This window comes from Natrix helvetica (genome assembly GCF_964273705.1).
Source record: "Natrix helvetica genome assembly, chromosome: 3".
NCBI lineage: Eukaryota > Metazoa > Chordata > Lepidosauria > Squamata > Natricidae > Natrix > Natrix helvetica.
Window position 1 is genome coordinate 52,812,608 of NC_138549.1, and position 27,576 is coordinate 52,840,183.

Below are 27,576 nucleotides of genomic sequence, written 5' to 3' on the forward strand. Positions count from 1 at the left end.
AAAGTCTGCATCTTTCAAGAAAACCATGATTTTTATGCAGGACAATGCTTCATTGCATACATCGAAGTATTCCATTCCGCTCCAGTAAAGGTCTTAAAGATGGGAGATTTATAGTGAAGGAAAACAGTACACTTCTGAACAGTGTCTGGGATATCTGGGATATTGTGGTTGCTGCTATACAAAAAGTTGATTGTCAACAGATCAAGAAACTGACAGACTCCATGAATGGAAGGATTATGACTGTTATTGAAAAATAGGCTGGCTATGTTGATCACTAATTTTTTAAAAATGTCAGAAATGTTTATTTCTACATTTTGAGTTGTTTGTTTATTATTCTCACTTTAACAGATACAGATAAACGAGTGAGATGGGAAAAAAATTCATTTTTCATTTAGATGCACAATAATCCTGCACACTAATAGTTACCCATTAATTGTGTACACATAGATATTCTCCTAAGAAAGCCAAAATCTCACTTTTTGTTCCTTAAATATTTAGGTTTGTGGTTTCATAACATTTTGGATTGACTGAAAGCACTAGTTGTTCAATAATAAAATTAATCCTCCAAAATACAACTTGCCTAATAATTGTGCACACAGTATATTGCTTGTACTGTATGCAGCATCCAGATTTATAACATGCAACCACTCCACAAGCAAACTGCATCCATATTTTAATATTTCTTTAACATCATCTAAATATGTGGCCATACTATTCTGCAGCATTTTTATAGCTTTCATTACATCAGTATTCTATTGTATAGTAATGTAATACTTATTTCAATTCTATCCTCAATATAATGCTGTTATATCCATTGATAACTAGAATGTTTCTGTGTTTTGGCTTCATCCCATATAATTTCATTATGTTTTATTTCTATGTACTCTGGCAGAATAATTGTTTAACTTTCTTTGCTCACTTCCAAAACATCTTATCTTTCCTTCAAAACTGTTCTACATTTTCCTCTAGTTCTATTTGATTATATATTTTGCAACTCCTTTTCCTCTTTTTTTGCAGCAGTTATTCTCTTGTATGTATTTTTCCTCATCCACAGACCCTTTCACATTATTCTACCAAGCATTTTGATAAGGGAGGGTTGAGGTGCTGGAAATTCTTTCGTATGATTTGGCCTGGGAATAATGAATCCTTAGATGCCTTGCTGCTTTGCCTGTCAGAAAGAACATAATGGCAGATGGTTCCATTTTCATTCCCTTTACCTTTTGTTCAAGGTCAATTAGATGATAAAGAAGGTACAGGGCACAGATTTTATTGTTCAGTATTTGTACAGTGGTGACGAAACAAGTGCTGCATAAGTGCTTAATAACCAATAGAATGGAAGGTAAGAAAAGCCTCAGTTCTTATTTGCAACACTACACTATGATTTAACATTGCACTCAAGATTGGTTTATATTTTTTTAAAATGATGCCTGATGAATAGATTTTGATGTTTTGATTTTTTTTATTATTATTACCAGGAAGAAAAGATACAGCTTCCACATATGACAAAAACAAATTGAAAAAGACACTGGTATCAAAGCCAAACACTATTAAATCCATGTTCATAGCAAACACTGTCAAGAAAAATGCTGACGTAAGTTTTAATTTGCATAAATTATATATTTTAGAATTGTATATTGTTCTCTCAAGTTTTTGCTACTTTATTTATTTAAAACATTTATAACTCCACTGATCTTACAATCAACTCCCTATTAATTATTTCTTGTTTTCTGAAATTGAGGTCAAGTATATCATTATTTATCTTGAACGGGTTTTGAAAATCTTCAAAAGTTTATGGAAAACCTATATTTTCTTTTGCAGAAGGCAATTGATCTCTCTAAAGATGATTTACTAAGTGACATTTTGCAAGATCTGAATGCTAAGGTAGGAAATGTATGTTGTATGTATTTGTGGGCGGAATGGGACCTTCAGTCTTCTACCCTTGGCCATGCCTCCTTCTCCACGCTTCTGCCTCTGCCCATTTAACTACAGCTTTTCTCCTCGGTTGGCCTTTCCCCACCCCTTCACTCTGGCCAATGGGCCTCCACCCCTCTGCTGCATTCCCTTTAGTGCAGCCCATTTGCTGAAACACTGTTTGTCCTGGGCCTTTGGCCGCATGGGACAGTTAGCTGCCAGCCAATCAGATGGCGACTTCCTTTCTGGCTGTCACATGTGTGCGGGCCTGACCTCCGCTGCTGTGGTGAGGCCGGGTGGGTTTGGTTAGAAAGAAAGAGAGAAAGAAAGAAAGAAAGAAGGAGGGAAGGGAAAGTGAAAGAAAGGAAAGGCAAGAAAGGAAGAAAAAGGGTAGACACGAAAGAAAGGGAGAGAAGTAAGGGAAAGAGAAAGAAAGAAAAAAAGGGAGGGAGGGAAGGGAAAGTGAATGAGATATACAGTAGATGGATGGATTGAGAAGGAATGGAAAGTTTCCCTTCCCCCTCGATCGAGGTGTGGATCGCCAGCCCTCCTTGTTAGCATATCTCAGATAAGAAATAAAAACCCGAGAAACATGTTCTAATGAAAACAAACTTTAATATAAAAAGAAAATAAAACAAATCTATCTAATTGTTAAATTTTGGCAAGAGCAATTGTCGTCCACCTTCTTGGCAGACGAACAGAAGATCAGAAGTCTCTGGAATGTGTGATGTATTAAGAAACGTGTTAAGAAACATGCTCTGTAAATCACTTGCTGATAAGACCTATGACCTGCGCAGTAAATCTTCATCTCGGCTAGCAAACAATTAATGCAGTGACATGGATTGACAAAGGAGAGAGAGAAAAAGAGGAAGGAAGGACCACAAACCTTGCACTAGATGTGGCTTCAGAAGATGCTTTGAAACAGCAAGCAATTAAGGGCTGGAAGGGACCTTGGAGGTCATCTAGTCCAACCCTCTGCTTGAGCAGGAGACCTTATATCAGTGATAATGAATCTTTTTCTTTCTTTCTTTTTTATTGAAAAAGTTTTATACAAACATATTTTCCCCTTTTAACCCCCCCACCATACAGTGTAAATCCCATACAGATACTATACCCCCTCCCCTCCCCCCAGCCCCCCCTAAAAAAAGGAAATTCAAATATTATACCAATTATTTTACCCCCTCCCCTCCCCCTGTCTAAAAGTAGATTACTCATACACATATTGTTCCCCCTCTCTTCCCAACAATCACAATATAAATTTCTCTTAGAATAATAATAGCCCATCAATCCCTTCTTCTAAACTAATTTAACATATATAAATCATAATATAAATTTCTCTTAAAATAATATTTCATTAATCCCATCTTCTAGTATATTTATACATATATATTACCCCACCCTCCACCCTAACCCACCCCCACCTCCCACTCAACCCCCCCCCCTGAATCTTTTTCTTACGGGTGCCAAAATTGCATGCATGTGCGCTATCACAATTTAGGATTATTCTGATGCCTCTAATAGAGAGGAAAATTCCCAGATTCCCATCGTCTGACTGACTTAAACAATGGTTCACTTAACAGTGGTGGCAAGAAAGCTCTTAAAATGGATCCAAACTCACTGAACAGCTGTCTTGCTTAGCAAGGGAGATTCAGGGATGACAGATTCACTTAACGACTGTGATTGATTTAGTGATCATTCAAAGTTACAATGGCATTGGAAAATGGGACTTACAGTATGTCTGTTTTTCACAATTAGTAACTGTTGCGGCATTCCCATGGTCAGGTGATCCAAATTTGGATGCTTGGCAATGGACTCATATTTATGTCTTAGTGTCCCGGAGTCAAACGATCCTATTTTGCAACCTGATGAACAAAGTCCATTGGGAAACCGGATTCACTTAACAACCATGTGACTTACCAAAAATTAGCAACCAAAATGCTCGAGGAGGGGTTGGACTAGATAACCTCAGAGGTCCCTCCCTCCCTCCCTCTCTCTCTCTCTCTCTCTCTCCCCCCCCTCCGCCCATCTATCCACCCATCCATCTACCCATATGTCATTCACTTTCCCTTCCCTCCCTCCCTCCCTCCCTCCCTCCCTCCCTCCCTCCCTCCCTCGGTCTCTCTGTCCCCCCTTCCAACCAAACCCAGCCAGTCTCACAGCAGCAGTATGTGGCAGCCAGGAAGTAAGTCACCACCTGATTTGCTAGAGGCTAACTATCCCGTGGGGCCAAAGGCTTGGGACAAATGATGTTTTGGCAAATGGAGGGGTGGAGGCCCATTTGCCAGGGCGAATGGGTGGGTGAGGGCCAGCCGAGGAGGAAAGTTGTAGTTAAATGAGTGGAAGCGGAAGCCTGGAAGAGAAGGAGAGCCAAGGGGAGGAGACGTACATTTGTGGGGTAGAGGTTGTAAAGCGGGAATATTGTTCTGTACAATGATTATCCGGGAGGACTTAGAGCCGAGGGAGTCCACTGTGCCACAGACGTCCGGATGTGAATCCCTTGTTGTGAAATGGGGCCCTGGGAGGCAGTTGGGCCTGCTGATAGTATACCTGGCTCCCCGCCATACATCAGCGACCCTGCCTGAGCTCCTCGAGCTGATCGCATCGGTGGCGGTTGAGACCCCCAAACTTCTAGTGATGGGGGATTTTAACCTGCCATCGGTGGGAGAAGCATCAGAGGGGGTTCGGGAGTTCATGGCTTCCATGATAGCCATGGACCTGACTCAAATGATTCAGGGCCCAACACACGAGGGAGGTCACACCTTGGACCTTGTTTTTGTCTCTGGCCAGTGGTTGAGTGATCTGGGAGGAGTGAATTTAACCATCACTCCTCTGTCATGGTCAGATCACTCACTCCTCCGACTTGACTTCCCTGGTGCTACCCCTCGCTGCGGGGAGGCGGAACCGGAAAACACTAGATGGTACCGCCCCAGGCGCCTGATGGAACCAGATAGGTTCCAGACGGAGCTTGGGCCACCTCCTGCAGCCCTGACCCGCCCTCGGGTAGAGGACCTGGTGGCCGCGTGGAATAATGCGACTACCGGGGCCTTGAACCGGGTGGCGCCTTTGCAGCCTCTCCGGCGGCAACGATCCACCCTGGCTCCTTGGTTTACCGAGGAGCTAAGGGTGATGAAGCGCCGCAAGAGATGCCTAGAGAGTCGTTGGAGATCCTCCCGATCCGAATTTGACCGAGCACAGGTACGAGCCCATTTAAGGACGTACCTAGTGGCATTGAGAACGGCCAAACGTCAATATTGTGCCGCTCTCATTGCATCCGCAGAGAACCGCCCTGCCGCCCTGTTTCGGGTGTCCTGCTCCCTTCTGTTTCAGAGGCCGCGGGAGGCCCCTTTACAGGGTAGGGCAGAGGAATTTGGGAAATATCTGCAGGATAAAGTCGCTCAAATCCGGAAGGATTGGGTCCCCTTCAGTGGCCCAGTCGAGACGCCAGTGGCGAGTCTTGAGAAACCTTTTTGGGAGGAGTTTGACTTGGTTGTCATTGAGGATTTGGACAGATTGCGTGGACGACTGCGACCTACCACATGTTTACTGGACCCGTGTCCCTCCTGGCTTGTACTGGCATCCTGGGAGGTTACACGCGACTGGCTCCTGGGCCTAGTGAACGCTTCGTTGGGTGAGGGGTCTCTTCCGGCCGCCTTGAAAGAGGCGGTGGTGAGACCCTTGCTCAAGAAGCCTTCCCTGGACCCTACGGAGCTGGCCAATTATCGTCCTGTCTCCAGCCTTCCCTTTTTGGCGAAGGTTGTAGAGAGTGTGGTGGCTTCTCAGTTCCCACGACATCTGGAGGAGAATGATTATCTAGACCTGCGCCAGTCCGGCTTTCGCCCCGGGCACAGTACAGAGACGGCCTTGGTCACGTTGGTGGATGATCTCTGGAGGGCCAGAGATAGGGGTTGTTCCTCTATCCTGGTCCTATTAGACCTCTCGGCGGCTTTTGATACCATCGACCATGGTATCCTGTTGCACCGACTGGAGGGGTTGGGGGTCCGGGGCACCGTTTTGCGGTGGTTCGGCTCCTACCTCTCTGGCCGGACGCAACGTGTGTTGGCAGGGGAGCAGAGGTCGACCCTAAGCCCCCTTACTTGTGGGGTGCCACAGGGGTCGGTCCTCTCGCCACTCCTGTTCAACACATACATGAAGCCGCTGGGTGAGATCATCCGTGGTTTCGGGGTGGGATATCATCTGTACGCTGATGATACTCAGCTGTACATTTCCACCCCGAACCACCCCAACGAGGCCGTCGAAGTGATGTCCCGGTGTGTGGAAGCCGTACGGGTCTGGATGGATGACAACCGACTCAAGCTCAACCCTTCCAAGACGGAGTGGCTGTGGGTTCCGGCCCCCCGGTTCAACCAGTTAATCCCATCTCTGGCCATTGGGGGCATTCAACTCGCCCCCGTGGAGCGGGCGCACAATTTGGGCGTCCTCCTGGATGCCAGGCTATCCATGGATGACCATGTGACAGCCGTGGCCAGGGGGGCGTTCCACCAGGTTCGCCTGGTGCACCAATTGCGCCCCCTATTGGACCGGGACGCCCTACGCACAGTCACCCATGCGCTGGTGACGTCTCACCTGGACTACTGTAACGCTCTCTACATGGGGCTTCCCTTGAAATGCACTCGGAGACTGCAGTTGGTCCAGAATGCGGCCGCGCGGGTGATTATGGGGAGTACTAAGTACTCCCATGTGACACTTCTCCTGCGCGAGCTGCACTGGCTTCCTGTGGTCTATCGGGTGCGTTTCAAGGTCTTGATTACGATCTTTAAAGCGCTCCATGGCTCAGGACCTAGTTACCTGCGGGATCGTATTCTGCCCCATACATCCCTACGACCCATCCGCTCGCACAGAGAGGGACTTCTCCAGGTGCCGTCCACCAGACAGTGCCATGGGGCGGCGCCTAGGAGCAGAGCCTTCTCTGTGGCAGGCCCAGCCCTGTGGAATGACCTCCCCCCGGATATTAGGACCACTACTGACCTCCGCTCCTTCCGTGTAAAGCTCAAGACCCACCTATTCCAAATAGCCGGCCTGGCTCAATCATAACTTCATAACGCTCCTGATGGGTTTTTTAATTCAGTACTTTTGTTTAATGGGATTTTAAATTGTGTTTTTTAATTGTCTTTCACTTATGAGTCTACCTCCTCCATGCACATGTATATGTCTTTGTTCTTTATGTATGTATGTATGTCTTTATCTGTATTTTATCTGTTTTGATTGTACGCCGCCCCGAGTCCTTCGGGAGTGGGTTGCGGCTAATCAAATAAAATTATTATTATTATTATTATTATTATTATTATTATTATTATTATTATTATTATTATTATTATTATTATTATTATTATTATTATTATTATTATTTCAAGAAATACTTTGAAGACAATTCAGATATAAATTTGATGAGTTCTAAAATTCTATTTAATTATGAGTCAGGTATCTTCATATATGTTTATTTTTATTAAAATGTAAAAAAATGCATATTAGAAACTGAATTTGTCTCCTGCAGACTGTAAAAGGAGAGCTTAAGTTAATAGAGGTGGTTTTAGTAAAATATTGCATTTATTCATTACTTTGCATCCATTTCTGTCTGATGCTTTGTGCAAGTGTATGAGAATGAGAAGGAAGGAAGATGATATTTCTGAGAGTATGTATCAGAGTATGTATCAGTGTAGAGATAAGAATCTTTATTTTGGAAATTGTATTAAAGGAATATCAACATCTATCTTCTCTACAGCCTGTTCATATAGTACCACCAGTTCCAGTGCTTAAAAAAAGGAGAATTCTTGGAACGACATTAAATCCTTTTTCTGTGCAATCCGAAGATTCCAAGGTAATACTCTTAAATGGGAAGTGTTGCTTTTTAAATTTTTAGCTTTCTAGATTTTTTTTTAAAATATATTTTTATTATTTTTACATTTAAAACAATGCAATACCGCGGAGTCGGAGTGACCATACATTCACATTATGTACAGCTAGTTTCAACCATTAACAATTAATCTACTTAATACATTGTCTATCCTTCTGTCCATTCACAATATATACATTTGTTCCAGTCTTGTCATCTTGTCTTGTACCAATCATAAAATCTGTTGCATACTTCAAAATATTCTGATTCCCCTTTATTTTTAAGTTCAAGAGTGAGCCTATCTGCTTCTGCACAGGCCAACACTTTTCTGATTATATCAAGCTCTGATGGTGTATTTTCTTTTTTCCAATACTGTGCATAGGTTATGCACGCTGCAGTTAGTATATGTATAATTAAATGAAGTGTATGATAAAGTGTATCTTTCTTAAACCCCTCCGGTATTATGCCTAGGAGAAAAGTTTCTGGTTTAAACATAATTTGTTCTCCCACCATTTGTTCTAACCATGATTGAATCATTTTCCAATATTTTTTTGCCTCATTGCACATCCACCACATATGATAGAAAGTGCCTGGTGTTTTTTTACACTTCCAACAATTTGGGGCCAGATTTTTGAACATTTTGGAAAGCCGTGCTGGGGGGAGATGCCATCTGTAGAACATCTTATAAAGATTTTCTTTATACACCGTAGCCAATGTTAGTTTCTGATTAAGTATCCAAAGTTTTTCCCACTTAGCCAATTCCACATTGTAACCGAAATTTTTCGCCCAGGCGACCATGGTTTCTTTGACATGTTCCTCCTCTAGTTTATATTCCAACAAGAATCTATACAGCACTTTGATCAGTCTGTTTTCTGTCTGTATCAAAAGTTTATCTAATATTGTGTAGTCTTTGGCAATACCTTCGTTCTTCCTATCCTGTGCATACCTTGATTGTATCTGTAAATAAGACCACCATTCTACTTGTACTTCTTGTGATGTCAATTCTGATCTGGTTTTGATCTCCCCCTGCCTGTTCAATAACTCTTTATATGTGACTATATTTTCCATGTTGATTAAATTTGGGTGTATGTATGCTTCCATCGTAGATAGCCAAATAGGTATTTTAGTATAGTCATGTTTAATTTTGTTCCATATTAGTAACAGAGATTGTCTGATGTAATGTCTACTAAAATATTTGTGTGCAGATCCTTTTTCATACCAGAGGAAGGCATGCCAGCCTGCTTGGAGGTCATGGCCTTCCAATTTGAGTAATCTTTTATTTCTCAGCATTATCCATTCCCTTAGCCATGTTAGTATGGCCGCAGTATAATAGAGTTCCCAATCTGGTACGCCAAATCCTCCCTTTTCCTTAGTGTCTTGCATAGCCTTAAGTTTTATTCTTGGTTTTTTTCCCTGCCAAATAAATTTCGAAACCAATTGATTCAAATCCTTGAAGACACCTTTTTCTAATTTAATGGGAATATTCTGAAATAGGAAAAGAAATTTTGGTAATATATTAATTTTTATAACTGCGATCCTGCCTATCAGGGACAATTGTAGGTTTTTCCATCTTTCTAGATCTTTCTTAGTTTTATTAATCCAATTAGTATAATTATCTTCTTTGATGGTCACACACCTCGCAGATAAATGTATACCAAGATATTTAACTTTTTTGACAAATTGGATACCCAATTTCTTCGTTAACTCCTCTTTTGCTTTTGCTGTCATATTTTTAGTCAGCATTTTGATATTTGTCATATTTATCTTTAAACCCGCTATTTTCCCATACTCTGTCAATTCCTCAATGAGTTTCGTACCAGACTTTATAGGGTCTTCTAGCACAAACACTAGATCGTCCGGAAAGGCCTGTAGCTTAAATTGCTCCTTTTTGATTTCTAGTCCCTTTATCTGTACGTCTTTACGTACATTCGTGGCTAATACTTCTAGGGTTAGTATAAACAGCAGTGGGGATAGGGGGCAACCTTGTCTTGTACCTTTCTGGATTACAATACTTTGTGTTAATTCACCATTGATTATTACTTTGGCTTTTTGGTTTGTATAAATTGCTCTGATCATGTTTATAAATTTATCCCCACAATCCATGTATTCTAATTGTTGGTGCAAAAATTCCCAGTTGACATTATCAAATGCCTTTTGGGCATCGAGAAAGATTAGTGCAACCTGTTTTCCATTGTGCACTTCATAATATTCAAGAATGTTCAACATAATTCTCATATTGTTTAAAATTTGTCTTCTGGGGAGGAATCTGTTTTGATCTTTGATATGGATGAATGCTGTAAGAAATTTTTTCAACCGTTCTGCTATTATTGAAGCAAAGATTTTGTAATCTGCATTTAGCAATGAGATTGGTCTGTAGTTTTGTATAAACACCTGTTTTCCAGTGGGGGAGAGGGAGCGGTCACGTGTGGCTATTCTCAAAGCCTGATTGGTCCAAAGACTGAGAGCAAACTCTTAAATACTCCTGCCTTCCCATTCTTGCCCAGTTTTCTCTCAGTCTGTTGGTCCAATCACTGTTTGAGATAATTTGTTGAGAGAAAGGTACTTTAAAAAATATTTCTCTTGGAAATTGGCTTGTTGATTCGGTTTAATTGGAAACTCTAAATTCTGTTAAATTCCAAATTAAACAGCTGCGGCCGAAAGGGACAGTCCTTTCTGCCTCGGGCGGTTTTTTTGGGGGGCCCGTGGGGCAATCTTCCTCCCCTCCGCGGGCCTGGAGTTCTAGACCGATTCCCGGGCTGCGGGGGTGCCAAGCTCCATAGGGTGGCTGGTGAGTAGCCCAGGCCTCCCGGCTGCGTCTGGGGAGAGCCGGGCTTCGCTGAAACGCTGAGGCGAGCGCGAGGAGCCTGCAGAGCCGCCGTTTGTGCTCCGGGCGGCTGCCGCGTTTAAATTGAAGGCTTGGAGGCATGAGGCCTCGGCGGGGGTGTGCGCCTTGCTGCACGGGGCCCCGGGAGGCTTTAGGAGGCTGCTTTGACTCAAGGCCCTCCGAGGGGCGAGAGGCCTTTCCGCGGCGCTCCGGTATCAGTGCCAGTGCACGTTTTTGGCTGGTGGCCATTTTGGAAAGCCACGTGCGCAGGGCTAGGCCTCAGCCCGGGTGGCCATTTTGTGGAGGCTTTGCCATACAGGCCCTGGTCTACTGGCAGCTCCTTCAGGCCCCGATCTACCGACGGACCCTCCAGGGCCCAATCTACCAGCAGCCTCTTCAGGCCCAGGTTCCAGCGGGACCTACAGAGGCCTCATTTCATCGCCCAAGCTTCAGGACAAGTAAGTGGGGCGATGGAGGAGGGGTTGGAAATTCTCCAGGGTCACGTGGAGGCCCCTTTGGAGGGGAGTGGGGGCCTGGGACTGGTTTCTGAGCCCAGGGAGCCCCCAGCCAGGCCCGTGGCCTCTAGTCGGCCTTCAAGGTCCTCTATAAGGGAGGAGGCCAGGAGGCACAGGGCCTTGGAGAAGACTTTTTCCAGGGCTGAGAGGCAGGCCAAGGCTGCTGGGCCTGTTTCCCCCAGCAGGTCCAGATCTCCACTCAGGCCTGCTTCAACTCATTCCTCCCTCAGAGGATTCAGCCCTTCTTCTCCTTCAGCTTCCCTGGCCAGGTCACGCAGCCGTTCCAGATGAAGGGAGCATTATTCTCCTTCTCCTTCGGTTTCCCCAGGTTCCGGGAGGGGTAGCTCTGATGACCCCCTGGAGGGTTCCTCTAGAGACCACCGTTATGGCCGTAGGCTGGCACCACGTGGTCCCAGGCATTCTGATAAGGACATGGATGATTTAGAGAATCTGCCTGTAGGGATTCAAAAGCTCATTGCTGCTGCCATATCACGGGGCATTGCCCAGCGAGATAAGGGAACTTACTCCTCCAGGTCTAAGGGGTGTGTGAGCCGATCCCATTATAGGGCTCCCTCCCCCTCCCTTGTCAGTGAGGGGTCAATCTTGGGGGAGGAGAAACTCCAGGACATGGGGTTTTTGGAGGATGAGGATGCTGCGCCCCCTGATTCTCCTCGATCCTCGGGCCTTTTTCCTCCTGCCATGTTCAAACTGCTCCTGAACAAGGCTAGAAAGACTACCAAAATTGGGACTGGGGATCCCACTGTGCCACCTCCTAGGAACCTCGATATGGCCATGTTCTCCAACACGGCCACTAACAAGGAGGAAATTCCTGCTCCCCCTTTGTTTATGGAAGTATTCACGAACCAGTGGGCACGGCCATCTAATTTCTCTAATCCGGGGAGCAGTGATCGCAGGTTTTATAATGTGGAACAGGCCTTTGCACAGGCCCTCCATTTGCCTACCATTGACACCCCTGTAGCTACCCTGGTGGCTTCCTCACCAGTGGTGTCCGGGGATGCGGCTGACAAGTTGAAGCCGGAGGATAAGCGAGCAGAGCTTACCTTGAGGAAAAATTTCAATGCCACGGCCTGGGCCATTAAGTTTGCTGCGGCAGCGTCTTACTTCAACCACACCACGGTCATGTGGCTCCACAAACTCCAGGATCGCATTCCGATCCAGGACGAGCGGATTCACCAGGATCTCACTAAGAACTTGGCTGCCTCGCAGTTCTCCGCCGACGCGATCTTGGACACGGTCAAGTTTGCGTCTAGTGCCCTGGCCACCTCAGTTACCTCACGCCACCTGTTGTGGCTTCGTAATTGGCAGATGGATAACAAGGCCAAGTGGGATTTGGCGGCGGCTCCCTTCAAGGGCCCGAACCTGTTTGGGGAGGCTCTCAACCCAATTTTGGTCGAGAATAAGGATAAGAAGCAGGTCCTGCCATCCAAGGACCAGAAGGCTGAGTCTAGGTCTCATCCTTATCGTAGGCAGTCTTACAGAGGCTCTAACTATGACCGTGACCAACGTTTCTCCTCTTTCAGGTCGGACAGGCAGTTCCCTAGGTCGTCCTTCCAGGACCGGAACAGGTATCAGCAGCAGTCCCGGCGGCCCTTTCGAGGCGGAGGCTGTCGTCCCTTTCGCAGAGGGAAATGACTCGAACCCGAGTCGTCCCATAGGCGGCCGCCTGTCCCATTATGCGGATCAGTGGGACGCGATCACATCAGATCCTTGGGTCAGATCCACGGTTCGCCTAGGTCTCAGGTTAGAATTTCTCTCCATTCCTCCAAATCTCTTCAGGTCGTTCCCTCCGTCTCGGAGCCTGGAGCGCCGTTGCCTGATGGAGCAGGCGATTCTTCACCTGCTCGACATTCGGGCAGTGGAGATCGTTCCCCCACTGGAACGGGGCCGGGGCCACTATTCCAATCTGTTCGTGGTCCCGAAGTGTTCGGGGGGCTGGAGAGCCATTCTAGACCTCAAGCATCTGAACCAGTATCTGGTGTACAGGCGTTTCAAGATGTCCTCCCTCAAGTCTTCTTCAGAGCATCAGGAAGGGGGACTTCTTAGCGTCAGTGGACCTGATGGAGGCCTACCTTCATATTCCCATTGATCCAGAGCACCGCAGGTTTCTAAGGTTTTCCCACGGGAATTGTCACTACCAGTACAGGGCACTCCCCTTCGGGCTAGCTTCGGCTCCCCGGACATTCACGAAGGTCCTGGCGGCGTTGGCAGCTCACCTACGGTCTGTTCCGGTGAGACTCCAATGCTATCTGGACGATGTCCTGGTCCAAGCGGGCTCGCTTCCTCAGGCGGTCTCGAACCTACGACGCACCATCCAGTGCCTTCAGACCTTGGGGTTTTCGGTCAACTTCCCCAAGAGTCATCTCTCCCCCTCCAGATGCATTCTTCATCTGGGGACTCTCATAGATTCCGAGTCAGGGGTGGTCAAACTTTCCCAAGACCGGCAGAAATGTCTGCAACAGCTGGCAAGAAAGGTTCATGCAAGTCGGTCAGTTTCTGTCCTCACCTTGTCACAGTTACTCGGCAAGATGGTGTCTTGTATAGGGATTGTTCCGTGGGCCAGACTTCATCTTCGGTCTCTTCAATGAGAGCTCATCCCGTTCCAGAGGGGGTGGCTGAGCAACTCCCTTCGGCTGGGGGTGTGGGCCTCCCTCAGGTGGTGGATGTCTCCTGCAGTACGGAGGGGTTGTTCCTTTTGGGAACCGGAGAGGGTGTCGGTGACCACAGATGCGAGTCGCTTCGGATGGGGGGCCCTGGCGGGATCCCACCTAGCCCAGGGCAGGTGGTCGGCTTCGGATCTCCGACACAACATAAATTGGTTGGAGTTGAAGGCGGCACGTCTAGCCCTGCAGCATTTCCGGTCCTCAGTGGAGGGCCGTCATGTGCTCCTCCTGACGGACAATGTGGCCGCCAAGACCCACATAAACCGCCAGGGGGGGACCCATTCCCAGGCGCTCTGGTTGGAAGCCCTCCGGCTCGGGGCCTGGGCGGAGAGACACCTGGCATCCTTGGTCTTGGAACACATTTCCGGCCTGGAAAATCACCAGGCAGATTGGTTGAGCCTAGCGACATTGGACAACGGCGAGTGGCAGCTTCACACGTCCTTGTTTCAGAGGGTCTGCCAGAGGTTCGGCACTCCTCTGGTGGATCTGTTTGCCACCCCGGCGAATGCGCAGCTGCCACTCTTTTTCTCCAGGTATCAAACCCGGGGTGCGGAGGCCACGGACGCCCTCCGAAGCAGATGGCCGGCTGGCCTTCTCTATGCCTTCCCTCCAATCCCCCTGGTCCCGGGGACCGTCAGGAAGGTGATGGTGAAGAAGGCGCTGGTCATCGTGGTGGCCCCGTATTGGCCCAGGAGACCTTGGTTTGCGGACCTCGTCCAGCTCTCGGTAGCCCCGCCGTGGAGGATTCCACAGGAGGAGGTGGTTCTGCAGCAAGGGGTCCTTCTTCACCTGGAGCCTCAGTGGCTCCATCTAACCACCTGGTTATTGAGCGGAGACTGTTAAGGGCGGCTAGCCTGTCTGACGGTGTCATTCACACCATCGAGGTGGCTAGGCGCCCGTCGACTACCAGGATTTACAATTCCACCTGGGCGTCTTTCGTCAGGTGGTGCGCCCCTGAGGTAGCGACCGTTCCACAAGTGCTAGACTTCCTACAAGGGGGTCTGGAGAAGGGATTGGCTGTTAACACCCTGCGTCGACAGGTCACGGCCTTGTCTTCAGTGTTGGGGGGTGGAGGTTCTTCCTCCCTTTCTCAGGTTCCCCTGATCAAGCGTTTTCTGAAAGGGGCGGCTAACCTATGGCCGGCGCCTATGTCAGGGGAAAAAACGCCCTGGAGAAATCTGAGATCAATGGACCGGGCTGATTCCCTTCCGCATATCTTTTGAGATATTAAGAAAAGAAATAAAAGTCTTTAAGAAGTATATTCTAATTAATAAACAAACTTTAATAATAAAATAAAAAAAGTAAATGAAACAGAAATAACTAATGGTTACATTTTGATAATAAAAGCTCCGGTTGCCAAGTTGGCAGCCGAACAAAGAAGAAAGGAATAGATTCTGGAATGTGTGACGCATGCGCAATAAATCACTTTCAGATAAGAACTTTTATGACCTGCGCAATAACTCTTTCTTAGTTTAACTCTTGAATGTCAGTTCAGGCCTAGCAAACTTTTTAACATCGTGACAGCCTATTCATAGGTTCCCCTCTTGGGATTTACCCCTTGTTCTCCGTGCTCTGACGGGTTCTCCTTTCGAACCCCTTCGTTCTGTTCATCTCAGACTGCTGTCTCTTAAAGTTGTTTTTCTGGTAGCCATTACTTTGGCCAGATGCATCTCAGAGCTGGGCGCCCTTTCCTCCAAGGAGGACCTTTGCCATTTTCATCAAGATAGGGTGGTACTTCGTCTTGATCCTACCTTCCTCCCGAAAGTGAACACTCCCTTTCACAGGGCGCAAGATGTTATTTTGCCGGACTTCTGTCCGGGGCCTTCAACTGATAGGGAGAGGCTTTGGCACCGTTTGGACGTGCGTCGCGCTCTGCGCATCTACCTCCGTCGGACTGCGGGGATCCGCAAGTTGGAGGCGTTATTTGTCTCTTTCCAGCCTCGGATGTTGGGGGCCAGGGTGTCCTCGGCGACCATTGGCCGTTGGCTGAGACAGGCCATCGTGGAGGCCTATGAGGCATCGGGTCTGCCTATTCCCTCGGGCATAACGGCCCATTCCATGAGGAGTGCAGCAACCACCGCGGCATGGGCCACTAGGGCCCCTTTCGAAGATATTTGCCGGGCAGCTACTTGGGCGTCCCCGACTCCCTTTATCAGACATTACCGGCTGGACTCGTTTGCCTCGGCGGAGGCGTCGTTTGGCCGGAGGGTCCTGCAGAGGGTGGTGGCGGATCCTCCCCCTGGGCCGTAGTTGTTGGAATTTTTTTCCCTCCCTGGGACTAAGCTTGGGTATGTCCCACACGTGACCGCTCCCTCTGGAAAAAGAACATTGGTCTTACCTGAACGTGTCTTTTCTGGGGGGGAGAGGGAGCGGTCACGACCCGCCCTGTTTTGGTGGGGTGGGACCAGGGGACGGCTGGGCGGTTCTTGGGCCCGGGTTGTGTTTGTGTTTGATGTTTTTCAGTTCTGGAGTTTGCCTTCGAGGAAACTGGGGAAGAATGGGAAGGCAGGAGTATTTAAGAGTTTGCTCTCAGTCTTTGGACCAATCAGGCTTTGAGAATACCCACACGTGACCGCTCCCTCTCCCCCCCAGAAAAGACACGTTCAGGTAAGACCAACGTTCTGTCTGTGTCCGCCTTAGGTAATAATACAATATTAGCATCCATCCATGATAACGGTGTCTTTGCCTCTTTCAACACAGTGTTATAGACTTCCAACAACGTTGGGACAAGTATATCCTGGAATTCTTTATATATTTCCACTGGTAGCCCATCCGGCCCTGCAGCTTTATTATTCTTTTGTCTTTGTATGGCCTCGATTATCTCTGATGTTTTAATGTCCTCATTGAGCATATCCTTAATCTCCTCTGGTACCTTTGGCAGATCTGACTTTTCCAAGTACTGTAATATTCCTTCCTTTGTATGGTCTCAGTTTTCTCTATATAATTGTTCATAGAACTCTTGGGTAATCCTTTTCTTTTCCTCTAGTTGGTAGCAGATCTTGCCTTTTTTATCTTGTAGTTTATTGATCCAATTCTCTTGCTTCTGCTTCCTCAACCTATAGGATAGCCACCGCCCCGGTTTATTTGCATTCTCAAAGAAGTTTTGTTTTGCTTTTTTAATAGATTGTGCCAATTTTGCTTTTTCAAATATAGCCAATTCATGTTTAATCAATTCCATATTTCCTTTTATACTTCTGTTCTGCGGTTTCTTTTGAAGTTCACTCTCTAGATTTCTATACCTTTCTTTCAGCTCTCTTATTTTTAGATTCTCAGTTTTTTTCTTCCTGGCTGTGGCTGATATTGTGACCCCTCTTATAAATGCCTTAGTTGTATCCCATAAGTTTTGTATGGATGTATCTCCTGGCCCGTTTTCTTTGAAGAAGAATCTTAATTCCTGGTTAACTCTTTTAATATATTCCTGATCTTTTAGAATTGATCTATTGAGTGACCAACGGTAACTGCCCTTTTGTTTTTTCCATATAATCCTCATGGGATTGTGGTCAGCCCATAGATTGGGTTCTATATCTATCTCCTTCACTTCCGAAATTAACTCCATCGGCAGCCAGACCATATCTATCCTTGACCAGGATTCATGTCTATTCGAGTAGAAGATATATTGCTTTCCCTATGGACATCTTTCTCGCCATACATCATACAGATTAAGTTCTTCAGCCATTTGGAAGAATGACCTTGGCAAAGTTCTCCTAGCTCCTTTTCTCTTCTTTCCACTTTTATAGTCCCGTTTCGGGTCAACTATAGCATTGAAGTCACCCAGTAAACAAACATTTTCATTTCCCATCTCTCGAATAATGCTATGTAGTCTATGATAGAAATTTTCCTGGCCTTCATTAGGTGCATATATTACAACCAGTGACACCTTTTTTTTTGGTTTAATATTATTTCTACGATTAATATTCTCCCTTCCTCATCATGATAAATTAGTTTAGTCTGGATCGTGTCTTTGACATATAATGCTATTCCTCTTTTCTTTTGGTCAGCTAGTGCCGTGTAAAGTTTACCCAATCTAGGACATTCTAAGATCTGGATCTGTCTTTTAGTCATATGGACCTCTTGCATTGCAATTATATCGTAGTTCAAATGCTTTAATTTATTAAATATTGTTTTCCTCTTTTGGGGTAAGTTTAGACCAGTGGTCAGTTAAACACATTTTAATGCGGCTCTTCTGTGTGCCAGGCGCCCGCTCTCCTCCCTCCCACTGTTCCCTCTAAGGTGCGCGGCTGCGCGCCCGCGCAGGTGGCAAAAAAACACCGCGCAGCAGTTTCCAACTGCCGCGCAGTGCTTTCTGCTGTCACAGGCACCGGAGGCTGGGGAGGTCCTTTGCAGACGGCTAGAACTGGCCGCCCGCAAAGGACCTCCCCGGACTTGTTTTGGTGAGCGCGGGGCGACTGAGGCCAGGAAAGCAAGCCCGGGGAGGAGGTCCTTTGTGGGTGGCCAATCCTAGCTGCTTGCGCCCGGCCCTGCAGCTAAAGTAAAGCCCCTGCCGCTACCGGAATATCTGCTGCCACCTCCTCCTCCTCTAACAGCACCCGACGCTGCGGCAGAGGTGAAGCCGCCAAAGCTCCCGCCGGCGCCCCCGCCTATGGCAGCGGCGCCTCCCCCACCGTTAGGAGCACCTGAGTTGGGCCCCGCGTTACCCTGCCCCCTCCTCCTCTGCTGTGCTTTTGAGGAGCCATGAGGCCGCGGGAGCCAGTAGGAAGGCGGCGGGGGGACAGGAGCAGGGAAAAAAGGCCTCATGGCTTCTCAAAAGCATGGCGGCGGCGGAGAAGGCAGCAGGGGTAACACGGTGCTCAGTGGAGGGTGGCGCCAGCGGGAGCTTTGGCGGCTTCACTCCAAATGTAATGGTGCTGTTTGGAGGAGGAGGAGGAGGCAGCTGTTGTTCTGGTGGCGGCAGGGGCTCGTCGACATCTTCAGCAGCAGCCCTGCCCCCTGTGAAAAAAGCCGAAGATAGATCCACGCAGATGACGTCGCCGCAACATGACTGGAGGAGGAATTCTGGGAGTTGAAGTCCACAAGTCTTCAAGCTGTCAGGTTTGAAGACCCTGGGTTTTTTTCTTTTTTCTAAAGGGTTAGGGGTGCAAGGGTCTTGCAACTTGACAGCTTTAAGACTTGCATGCTTCAATGCCAGAGTTCCTGAGCCAACATGACTGGAAGAGGAATTCTGGGAGTTGAACTCCACAAGTCTTAAAGCTGTCAGGTTTGAAGACCCCTGGGTTTTTTTTCCCTAAAGGGTTAGGGATGCAAGGATCTTGTAACTTGACAGCTTTAAGACTTGCGTGCTTCAAATGCCAGAGTTTATTGAAACTAAAAACAGTGTACCATCCTATGTATTTTCGGTTTTAAAAATGTGGCTCTCAAAATAAATTTCAATCGTGGTTTTGGCGAGATTTGGCTCAGTTGAAAAAAAAGGTTGCCCACCACTGGTTTAGACCATTAATATTCAGTGATAGAATCTTGATTTCTCCTGACATACTTCTATGTGTATTTGGGTCGTCTGCTTCTTGTTGCCCTTGTTTCTCTCACTTCCTTTGGTTCTTCCCCTTTTTCGTCTAGAACGACTTCTTTCTCCTTTCGTGTCTCCACTGGTTCCTTTTCTTATCTGTGCCCTGAGTCCTTGCCTCCTTGCTCCCGACTGTTCTCCTTCATCTTTCTCATCCTCCTGCCCAACAAGAGTATTGTAAAAATCTTCCACTTGTTCCATCGTGTCTATTCTGAATCTTCTATCTCTCTAAGTTACCAGTACGCCCTCCGGCATCAGCCATCTGAAGTTAATTTCAAATTTGTTCAGGACAGACGTTAAAAATTGATAGGGCCTTCTTAATTCTCTAATTTTCCTCGGTACCTGTTTTAGAACTGTTAGTTGTCGTTGATTGTAAATTATCGGGTCGTCTCTTGTTCTATTTAGCACCTCGTCACGTATTGATTTTTTTACAAACTTTACATGGACTTCTCTTGGTAGATTATTCTTTTTTGTGTAGTTTGTCTGTATTCTATATGTCTCGTCGATGTCACTTGCCATCTCATCCTTTTCTATTCCCAAAGCCTTTGCCATAAGGTCTGCCATCGTGTCTGGTAAATCCTTGCCTTTTTCTTCCTTTACGTTCTGGAACCGTAGGAATTGGGCTGCTTTCTCTGATTCTAACGCAAGGACCGTTAACTCAATTTCCTTGTTTGCCTGGATCAGCCTAGAACTCAGCTGCTCCATTTTTTCATCCTCCTTTTCCAACCTTCCTTCTATTACATTTATTCTTTGTTCGTGTTTATTGATCTGTTCCTGGAACTTCTCAAATTTATCGTCCATCTTCTGCATTCTCTCCTTTAATTCTACAGTATCATTCCTTATTTCTCTAATATCCTTTTTAAGTTCTTTGTGATTTTTAGCCATTACCTCCTGCATGGTCTGTAATGTCATCTGCAATTCCTTAGTTGAATTGGATCTTTCTCTGGAGCATATCCTCCGAAGATCTTTGGTTTGAAGGACTGGCAGCCGTTAGAGATGGCTGGGATGCTGGCTTCCTCCCCGTGCCAATTTTCGTTAAATTTGTACTACTTGTCATTTTTTGGAAGAATTGGATACGTACTTTAGTTTTTCTCCAGAACTCCTACTTTCTTCTCTCCCTCGTAACTTTCTCCAGTCTTTCTTTCTTTCTTTCTTTCTTTCTTTCTTTCTTTCTTTCTTTCTTTCTTTCTTTCTTTCTTTCTTTCTTTCTTTCTTTCTTTCTCTCTCTCTCTCTCTCTCTCATCTATCTATCTATCTATCTATCTATCTATCTATCTATCTATCTATCTATCTATCTTCCTCCCTCCCTCCCTCCCTCCCTCCTTCCTTCCTTCCTTCCTACCTACCTACCTGCCTTCCTTCCTTCCTCTCCCTCTCCTCCCTTTCCCTCTCCTCTTCCCTCTTCCTCTACTCAATTATCAATTTTAAATAGTGATAGGGGGTAGTAAACTCTATATATCAATACGTTCGTATGTTATGTGAGAATAGCTGTCATAGTATAGGGAGAGAGTGAGAGAGACTTATCAATTTATCACTGTATATATATGTGTGTGTGTGTGTGTGTATGTCACACTTATAATACTCCTAAATTTCTATTAATCTATTAATCTATTTTATTAACTTAATAAAATCTAAGAGTAAATTGCTTATAGTTATTACTTATATTGTGATCAAACAATCTCCTAAATTAATTAGTACTAATGCCAATAATATCGAAAAGAGTTGGGATTATTAATCTTACAGTAATAACAATAACAGTATATTCCTTTGATGGTAGTATTATAACATTAATTCCTATTTTTTAAGTTCAACCTTAGATGCGACCCTCCTGTGTTGGATAATTATATGAGAATGTTCTGGGTTCCCCTGCTCCGATAGATCTTCTTTCTCTCTCTCCAGTTGTTTCTATTAGTAGTGTCCAAAGATTAGCCTCAATAATCTCTAGTAGTCAACTCTCTTGTTATCCAGAGAATATAGTCACCAAAATTCCTGTTTTCTCTTAAAGTATTAAGAGGGGGGGAAATTCCAAATTTCGCTAGTAGATGTCGCTCTCCCGCTCTTCCAGAAGCTAACCAACTGCAGGCTAACCACAGGCATATGTAGCAAAGTTATAATCCTTCCTTTTCTTCTTCCTCCTTCTCCCTTCAAGCCTTCAAGCCTTGGATAATTAACTCAATCCCCCTGAAGATATCTGTGTAGTCAGAGTTATTTACAGCTGGCCTTTGTTATGTTAACAGATTTAGATTCAGCTTGTCAGACAGTTCAGAGAGTAAAAGAAGATAGCCTCTAGCCTTCACTCAGCATATTACTCTCGCCGCTGTAATGGTGGGGGGGATAAGCAGCCCCCCCACTTCCAGTTGGAGCCCTTAAATCTCTTGAGCTGTTTTGGAATAAAAATACCTTCCACCAAGATCAGGAATCTTGTTAGATCACTTGCAACTCCGGCAGCTTCTCTGTAATAAATCCTCGCTTGCTTTGAACTGTTGTCAGCCCTTTGGAACGGCCATTAATTGTCGCCCTCTTCCACGCCCGGGGTTATGAAGGAGATTTCAAGCACAGACCATTAATTGCCGTCCTATGGTCGTGCCAAACCAACCTTCTCTCTTCAGTCTTCCCTCCAGTCCTGGACTTCCTTACTGACCCTCCCTTCGAACCTCTCAGGTCGGCAACCTTACATCACCTCACACTTAAGACAGTTTTTCTGGTGGCCATAACCTCTGCATGGAGAGTTTCAGAACTGGCGCCCCTTTCCATCCGTTTTGACTTATGTGTGTTCCACCCAGACCAAGTGGTACTCCACATCGATCCCCCCTTTGTCCCGAAGGTCAATTCAGCATTCCATCGCTCCCTAGATATCACTCTCCCAAATTTCTGCCCTGTCCCATCTCACAGGCTGGAGCACAAATGGCACACGCTGGACATCAGGCTTGCTCTTAAAGTCTATATAGCCATGACTGTGGCCTTCAAATGTACCGAAGCCCTCTTTGTATCCTTCCATCCTACCAACAAAGGGCTGAAAGCTTCCCCTTCCATGATTGGCCGGTGGATTAGGTCGGCCATTGCTCAAGCCTACATCATGCATCAGCTCACTCCTCCGCCTAACATTATGCCTCACTCCACACAGAACGCGGCCACGTCGGCGGCGTGGGCACGGCAGGCCTCAGTGGAGGAAATCTGCAAGGCAGCTACTTGATCCACATCTAATTCATTCATTAGACATTACAAGATGGATCGATATGCAGTGGCAGATGCTACCTTTGGATGGCGTGTCCTTCAACACATTCTTCCTTCTTCCAGCTCCTAGGCCAGTCTCATGCCCTCCCGGGGACACACCAGCTTTGGTACGCCCCATGCATGACCGCTTTCTCCACCAACTTGGGAGAATGGGGCGTTGGTTCTTACCTGATACGCCCCTTCTCCGGGCAGGTGGAGACAGCGGTCATCCCCACCCTTAGGGTTCTGGCCTACCTCGCAGGGAGGATCTGGGAGCATGTTGTGTAGTCACGAACAGAGAGAGATTATTCAAGGCACAGCAGTCTACTTATCTCCTTCATCATGAAAAGCGGGAGCATGCTCCACAGAGATGATGACATCACTTTGGTAGACTCAGTTCTATTGGTTACTGACTGAGTTAACCCATGCATGACCGCTGTCTCCACCTGCCTGGAGTAGGGGTGTATCAGGTAAGAACCAACGCCCCACTCTCTCTCCCTACCTACCTACTGTATTTCTCTCTCTCTCTCTCCCTTTATCTACCTAACTACCTAACTTCTCACTCTCCTTACCTACCTACTGTATTTCTCTCTCTTTCTTTCTCTCTCTATCCCTCTATCTACCTAACTACTTAAAAAAAATCCTCTAAAACCTGGTGCATCTTATACTCCAGTGCGTCTTATACTCCGGAAAATATGGTATCTATGGATGCCAATACAATTTTATTTTGTCCACAGAATTAAATTGGCTTGCTATTATAGGGGACATTTCTTTTATTAATTTCCCTGAAGATTGTTTTAAACCAATGCACATTTCTGTTGAAGCACAGATTGTTTATAGTATTGCAATATCAGACTTCGCCAAAATGCAAAACTCAGAGGGGTAGGAAAGCAATCTCAATATAAGAAGATAATGACTTGGACATGTTTCAGTATAGCAGGGGTTTATCTATTAGTGGGGTCAAATGTGAGATGGATTCTGCGAAGTAATGAGGATGAACTATAGATGCATGGTTCACTTGAACAAAGAGGGCATTTTGTGAACACTGTTGCTTTCTAGAAGGTTACTGTTAAGGGCTATCTTAAATCATCCATAGTTCCTAGAATCATGCTTGTCTTTTAGTATGTTCTCTTCAGTACATTAGCATTCCTTGGCCCTTGGAATCTTTTATACCTGAGTGGAAAAATTGTTTCTTTATATTCCTCACAAGATAATTAGGCAAAGAGGTTTTTATTTCATAGCTTGTAATCAGCATCATATTTCTCTTAACACTATTTCAACTTACATATTTGTATGTGTAACAAATTTACACAATATTTGGGTCAACCAGAAATAAGATTTATTAGAAAAGCTGTTTGGAAAGAGCTGGTGAGTTTTTGGCTTGGCACAGCAACAGAAGTCTACACCCAGTTACAGATCTCAGCATATTTTATACAGTTGTATCACCGGCCGCTTGTCAACTAGCCAGGCCCAGCTGATAGGCCTGGTTCAGTCACATGCTTTCTGACCACCTATTAATCTATTATTCTACCTTTAAAATTAGTTAGGCCTGTGTTGCTAAGCACCTAGCCCCCTTCAGTTCTCATCTTCTTGTTATTCTCTTACCTTGTTTTTCTGTACAACCCAGTACCTGGTACATATCTCAAGCCAGAAGCTGTGTATGCCATTCTTCAACAGGGGTCATATATTGGGCAAACATGGCTGTGCCATGTGTTGAAGGACACGCCATCCAAAGGTAGCATCTGCCACTGCATATCGATCCATATGTAATAGTGTGGCTATACTTTAAAATACATGGTTTCCCAGAAAATAAGACCGGGTTTTATTTTCTTTTTAACCCCCCAAATTAGCTTTTGGCTTTATTTTCGGAAAGGTCTTATTATTTTTGAAGTGCAGGAGCTGGCGAGTGTGGTCACCTCATGCCTGCAGCTGCGCTGCGCTGCTGCAACACCTTCTTGCGAGGGGCAGGAAGCCCTGCCATGCCTGGTGAGAGGGGGAGAAAAGACGGCAAGTGGAGCCCCATCTTGCTGTATGCATCTCACTTCTCCCCTGCTCTACCCCGCCCTACCTGCCACCCCATCAATTAAGAGATGGCGGAGAAGGAAAGCATCCAGGCTGTTGTTGGCATTTTGGCACGTGGAGCAAGATGGGGCTCCTGTTGCCATCTTATCTGACTTCCAGCTCCATTGCGTTTCTCGCAGTTGTGTGTAGGGAAACAAGTTGCACGGTAAAAAAAAACCTTGCGAGTTCGAGAAGTTGCAATTAATTGATTGAACTCGCGATAAGTTTTTTCTACCGTACAACTTGCTTCCCTGCCATCCCAGCTGCCTCCTCAAAATTACATCCAAAAAGGGGAGGGTGGCTAAGCGAGGGGCAGGAAGCCCTGCCAAGCTCGGCGAGGAGGGGAGAAGAGGCAGCAAGAGGAGACCCATCTCGTTCCATGCGTCTCCCTTCTCCCCCACCCAGCCCGCTCCACCTGCCACCTCCCTTGATAAAGAGCCAGGTGCAGGGCCAGGAAGACGCAGGCATGGAAGGGGAGAGGTAGAAGTTCAGCGGGGAACAAAGGGAGCGCTGTGGAAAAGGGAGCTGGGCAGTCGCAGGCTTTGGGCACACACTGAAGCGATGGCTAGGAGGAAAACGGGTGGGGGTGAGGGGAATGGCAGCAGGTTTGTGCCGTTCCTTGAGTGCAGTGAGTCTGGGGCTGCCAGAGGCCGCCCGACGGAGAGGCAGGAGTGGGGCAGGGGTTTGCAGGTGAGGGGTATGGATGGATCGATGGGAGGCGGGTGAGCGCCAAGAATGCCAGGGAGATCTTTGGTTGCCCCAGTTGCTAGGTGGCTGTGCAGCGTGAAGAACAATGGGTTGCGCGTGTGAAGTCACGGAAGCTGCCGGAAACGAATCTTTCGGAGACTCAAAACAAATGAGAGAGAATGGAGAGGGAGAAAGAAAAGAGACAAAGAAAAAAAGAAAGAGGGAGAGGAAAAAGAAAAACAGATGGGAGGAAGGGAGAGATAGAAAAATGAGACATAGAAAAAGGAGAAAGAAATGAGAAAATGATGGAGGGAGAGAATGAGCAAGAGGAAAAAGAGAAACAAACAAACAAATGGGGAGAGAGAAGAAAAGAAAGAGAAAGAAAGAAAGAGGGAGAGGGGGGAGAAAAAGAAACAAATGAAAGGGAGGGAGGGAGAGAAATGAGAGATAGAAAAAGGGAGAAAGAGAGAAATGAGAAAATGATGGAGGGAGAAGAAAAAGAAACGAGAAAGAAAAAAAAAAGAGGGAGGGAGAGGAAAAAGAGAGAAAAATAAATGAGAAGGGGCGAGGGAGGGAAAGAGGCCCAATTCCCACACACAGGCAAACCACAATGCTCATGTATGGTAGAACAAGCAATTTATTAAAATTGAACAATTTCTTAAAATTGAACAATTTATTCAAATACAGTCATGTCATCTTCTTCTGGAACATAGTTAAAACTCTCCACACCCTGAATTTCTTGTGAGTCCATTTCATTTAAAACCATTGGTCCCAGTCGCTAATGTTTAGCAATAGAAGTCTCCTTAAAAGAGTATCTCCTGTCCATGAAGCCTGCTTGTATTGCATTTGCAACACAGGTGTCACTTATTTGTCCCATGCTTTCTTGACCCAAGTCGCAAGCTCTGACAGGCTAGGCCTCACAAAGTTCCCATTCTTGTTACTTGCCATTCTGTTTTCGATATAGCCATTTATTTCAATATGTAGATAGTTCTCGAATGGCTTGTTAATCACGATGTTCAGTGTCTGCAGGTATCCTGTCATTCTGGCAGGTATCATAATTTAATCAATTCTGCATTGGGCAAGACATTTTTTCATATCTTTGGCACAGTGAGTGATGGATGAATCCTACACCACCATACTTTTTGGCCACCTTGCACAACAAGTGGGAACATTAGCTCCACCCACTTCCTTATAGCTCCTTGGGTGCAACAGCCTTTTCAGTTTCAAGGATGTAAATCCCTGAAACCCTTTAAATTTTTTTCCTTCTTTCCCTTGATGATTATCAGAGGTGGGACTTTGCTTCCATCCAGCCGAATAGCCAATATGCACATAACACGTGCACTTTCATATCATGTGGAGGGAATATAAATCAATGTGGCACTCCTCTGATCAATTGTTTGAGCTCCTTGGCCCATGAACACTGCAGTTTCGTCCATGGCAATCATATTGGAGAGCTGGTACTTGGAAAATTCAATGCCATCAACAAAGGTCTTGAATGCAAGTGCACAAGTTCTGCATCTTCCAGCTTGAACAGCAAGGTGGATCTCCTCAGAGACAGTTCATGTCGCTGAAGAAGCCATCCAGCCAGTGTTTAGAGGCTTTGAATTGTTCCTGGGTAATTTCCAACTGTGGTGCCATTGCAAGGGCAAATTCTTGAATATCAGCCCTGTGTACAACCAAAGCATTTGCTCTCCTTTCAGTGATCCATTTAGAGATACTGTCTCCAAGTTCAGGAAATAATGGTTGCCAACCCGATCCACACTTACGCTTCTTTTCTTTCTCTCTCCCCATTCTCCCTCTCATTTGTTTCTCTCTTTTTCCTATCCCTCTTTCTTTCTTTCCCTTTTCTTTCCTTTCTTTTTTTATATATAATTTTTTTTTATTTTTTTGAATAAACACAAAAACCTTAAAATCATCTTCCATTACAAATTGTAGAAAGTGTGTCAATTGGTTACAAAGAACTTTCGTGCATCCCTTCCACAGTCATCACCTATGATTCTCCTGTGCGCTGCTTGGAGAGTCCAAGCATGGGTTAAATTCAGTCTGTTCACCCAAGGACTGAGTTGACTTTCTTAGCCACGCCTCCTCTCCTCATTGAGGACCAGTTCAAAAACTCAGTTCAGCCCAGTTTGGATGTGTTTTTGGGGAGTTCCTCAGTCGTTGGATGAATAGCTTGAACTTACCCAAATTAGTTAGAAGTTGTTATTTTTGTCAACATCCAAGTTAGGCAAGAAAAAGAGATCGCACTTTGAAAAGAGGTTTGAAATTGCTGGCTGAGGGAATTCAGGCGTTCTCGGCTCTCCGTTGGCCAACGG

The 27,576-nt window shown here is 45.9% G+C and overlaps 1 protein-coding gene across 2 annotated transcripts in view; it reads left to right on the forward strand.

Moving 5' to 3' along the window:
* POLA1 (DNA polymerase alpha 1, catalytic subunit) overlaps window positions 1-27,576 on the forward strand; it is a 511,093-nt gene that overhangs the window by 14,251 nt on the left and 469,266 nt on the right. For both annotated transcript variants that reach the window (XM_081949269.1, XM_081949270.1), the window contains exons 5-7: window positions 1,476-1,591; window positions 1,819-1,881; window positions 7,652-7,747. In XM_081949269.1, coding sequence (XP_081805395.1) covers window positions 1,476-1,591; window positions 1,819-1,881; window positions 7,652-7,747 — 275 coding nt within the window. The remainder of the gene's footprint in view (window positions 1-1,475; window positions 1,592-1,818; window positions 1,882-7,651; window positions 7,748-27,576) is intronic.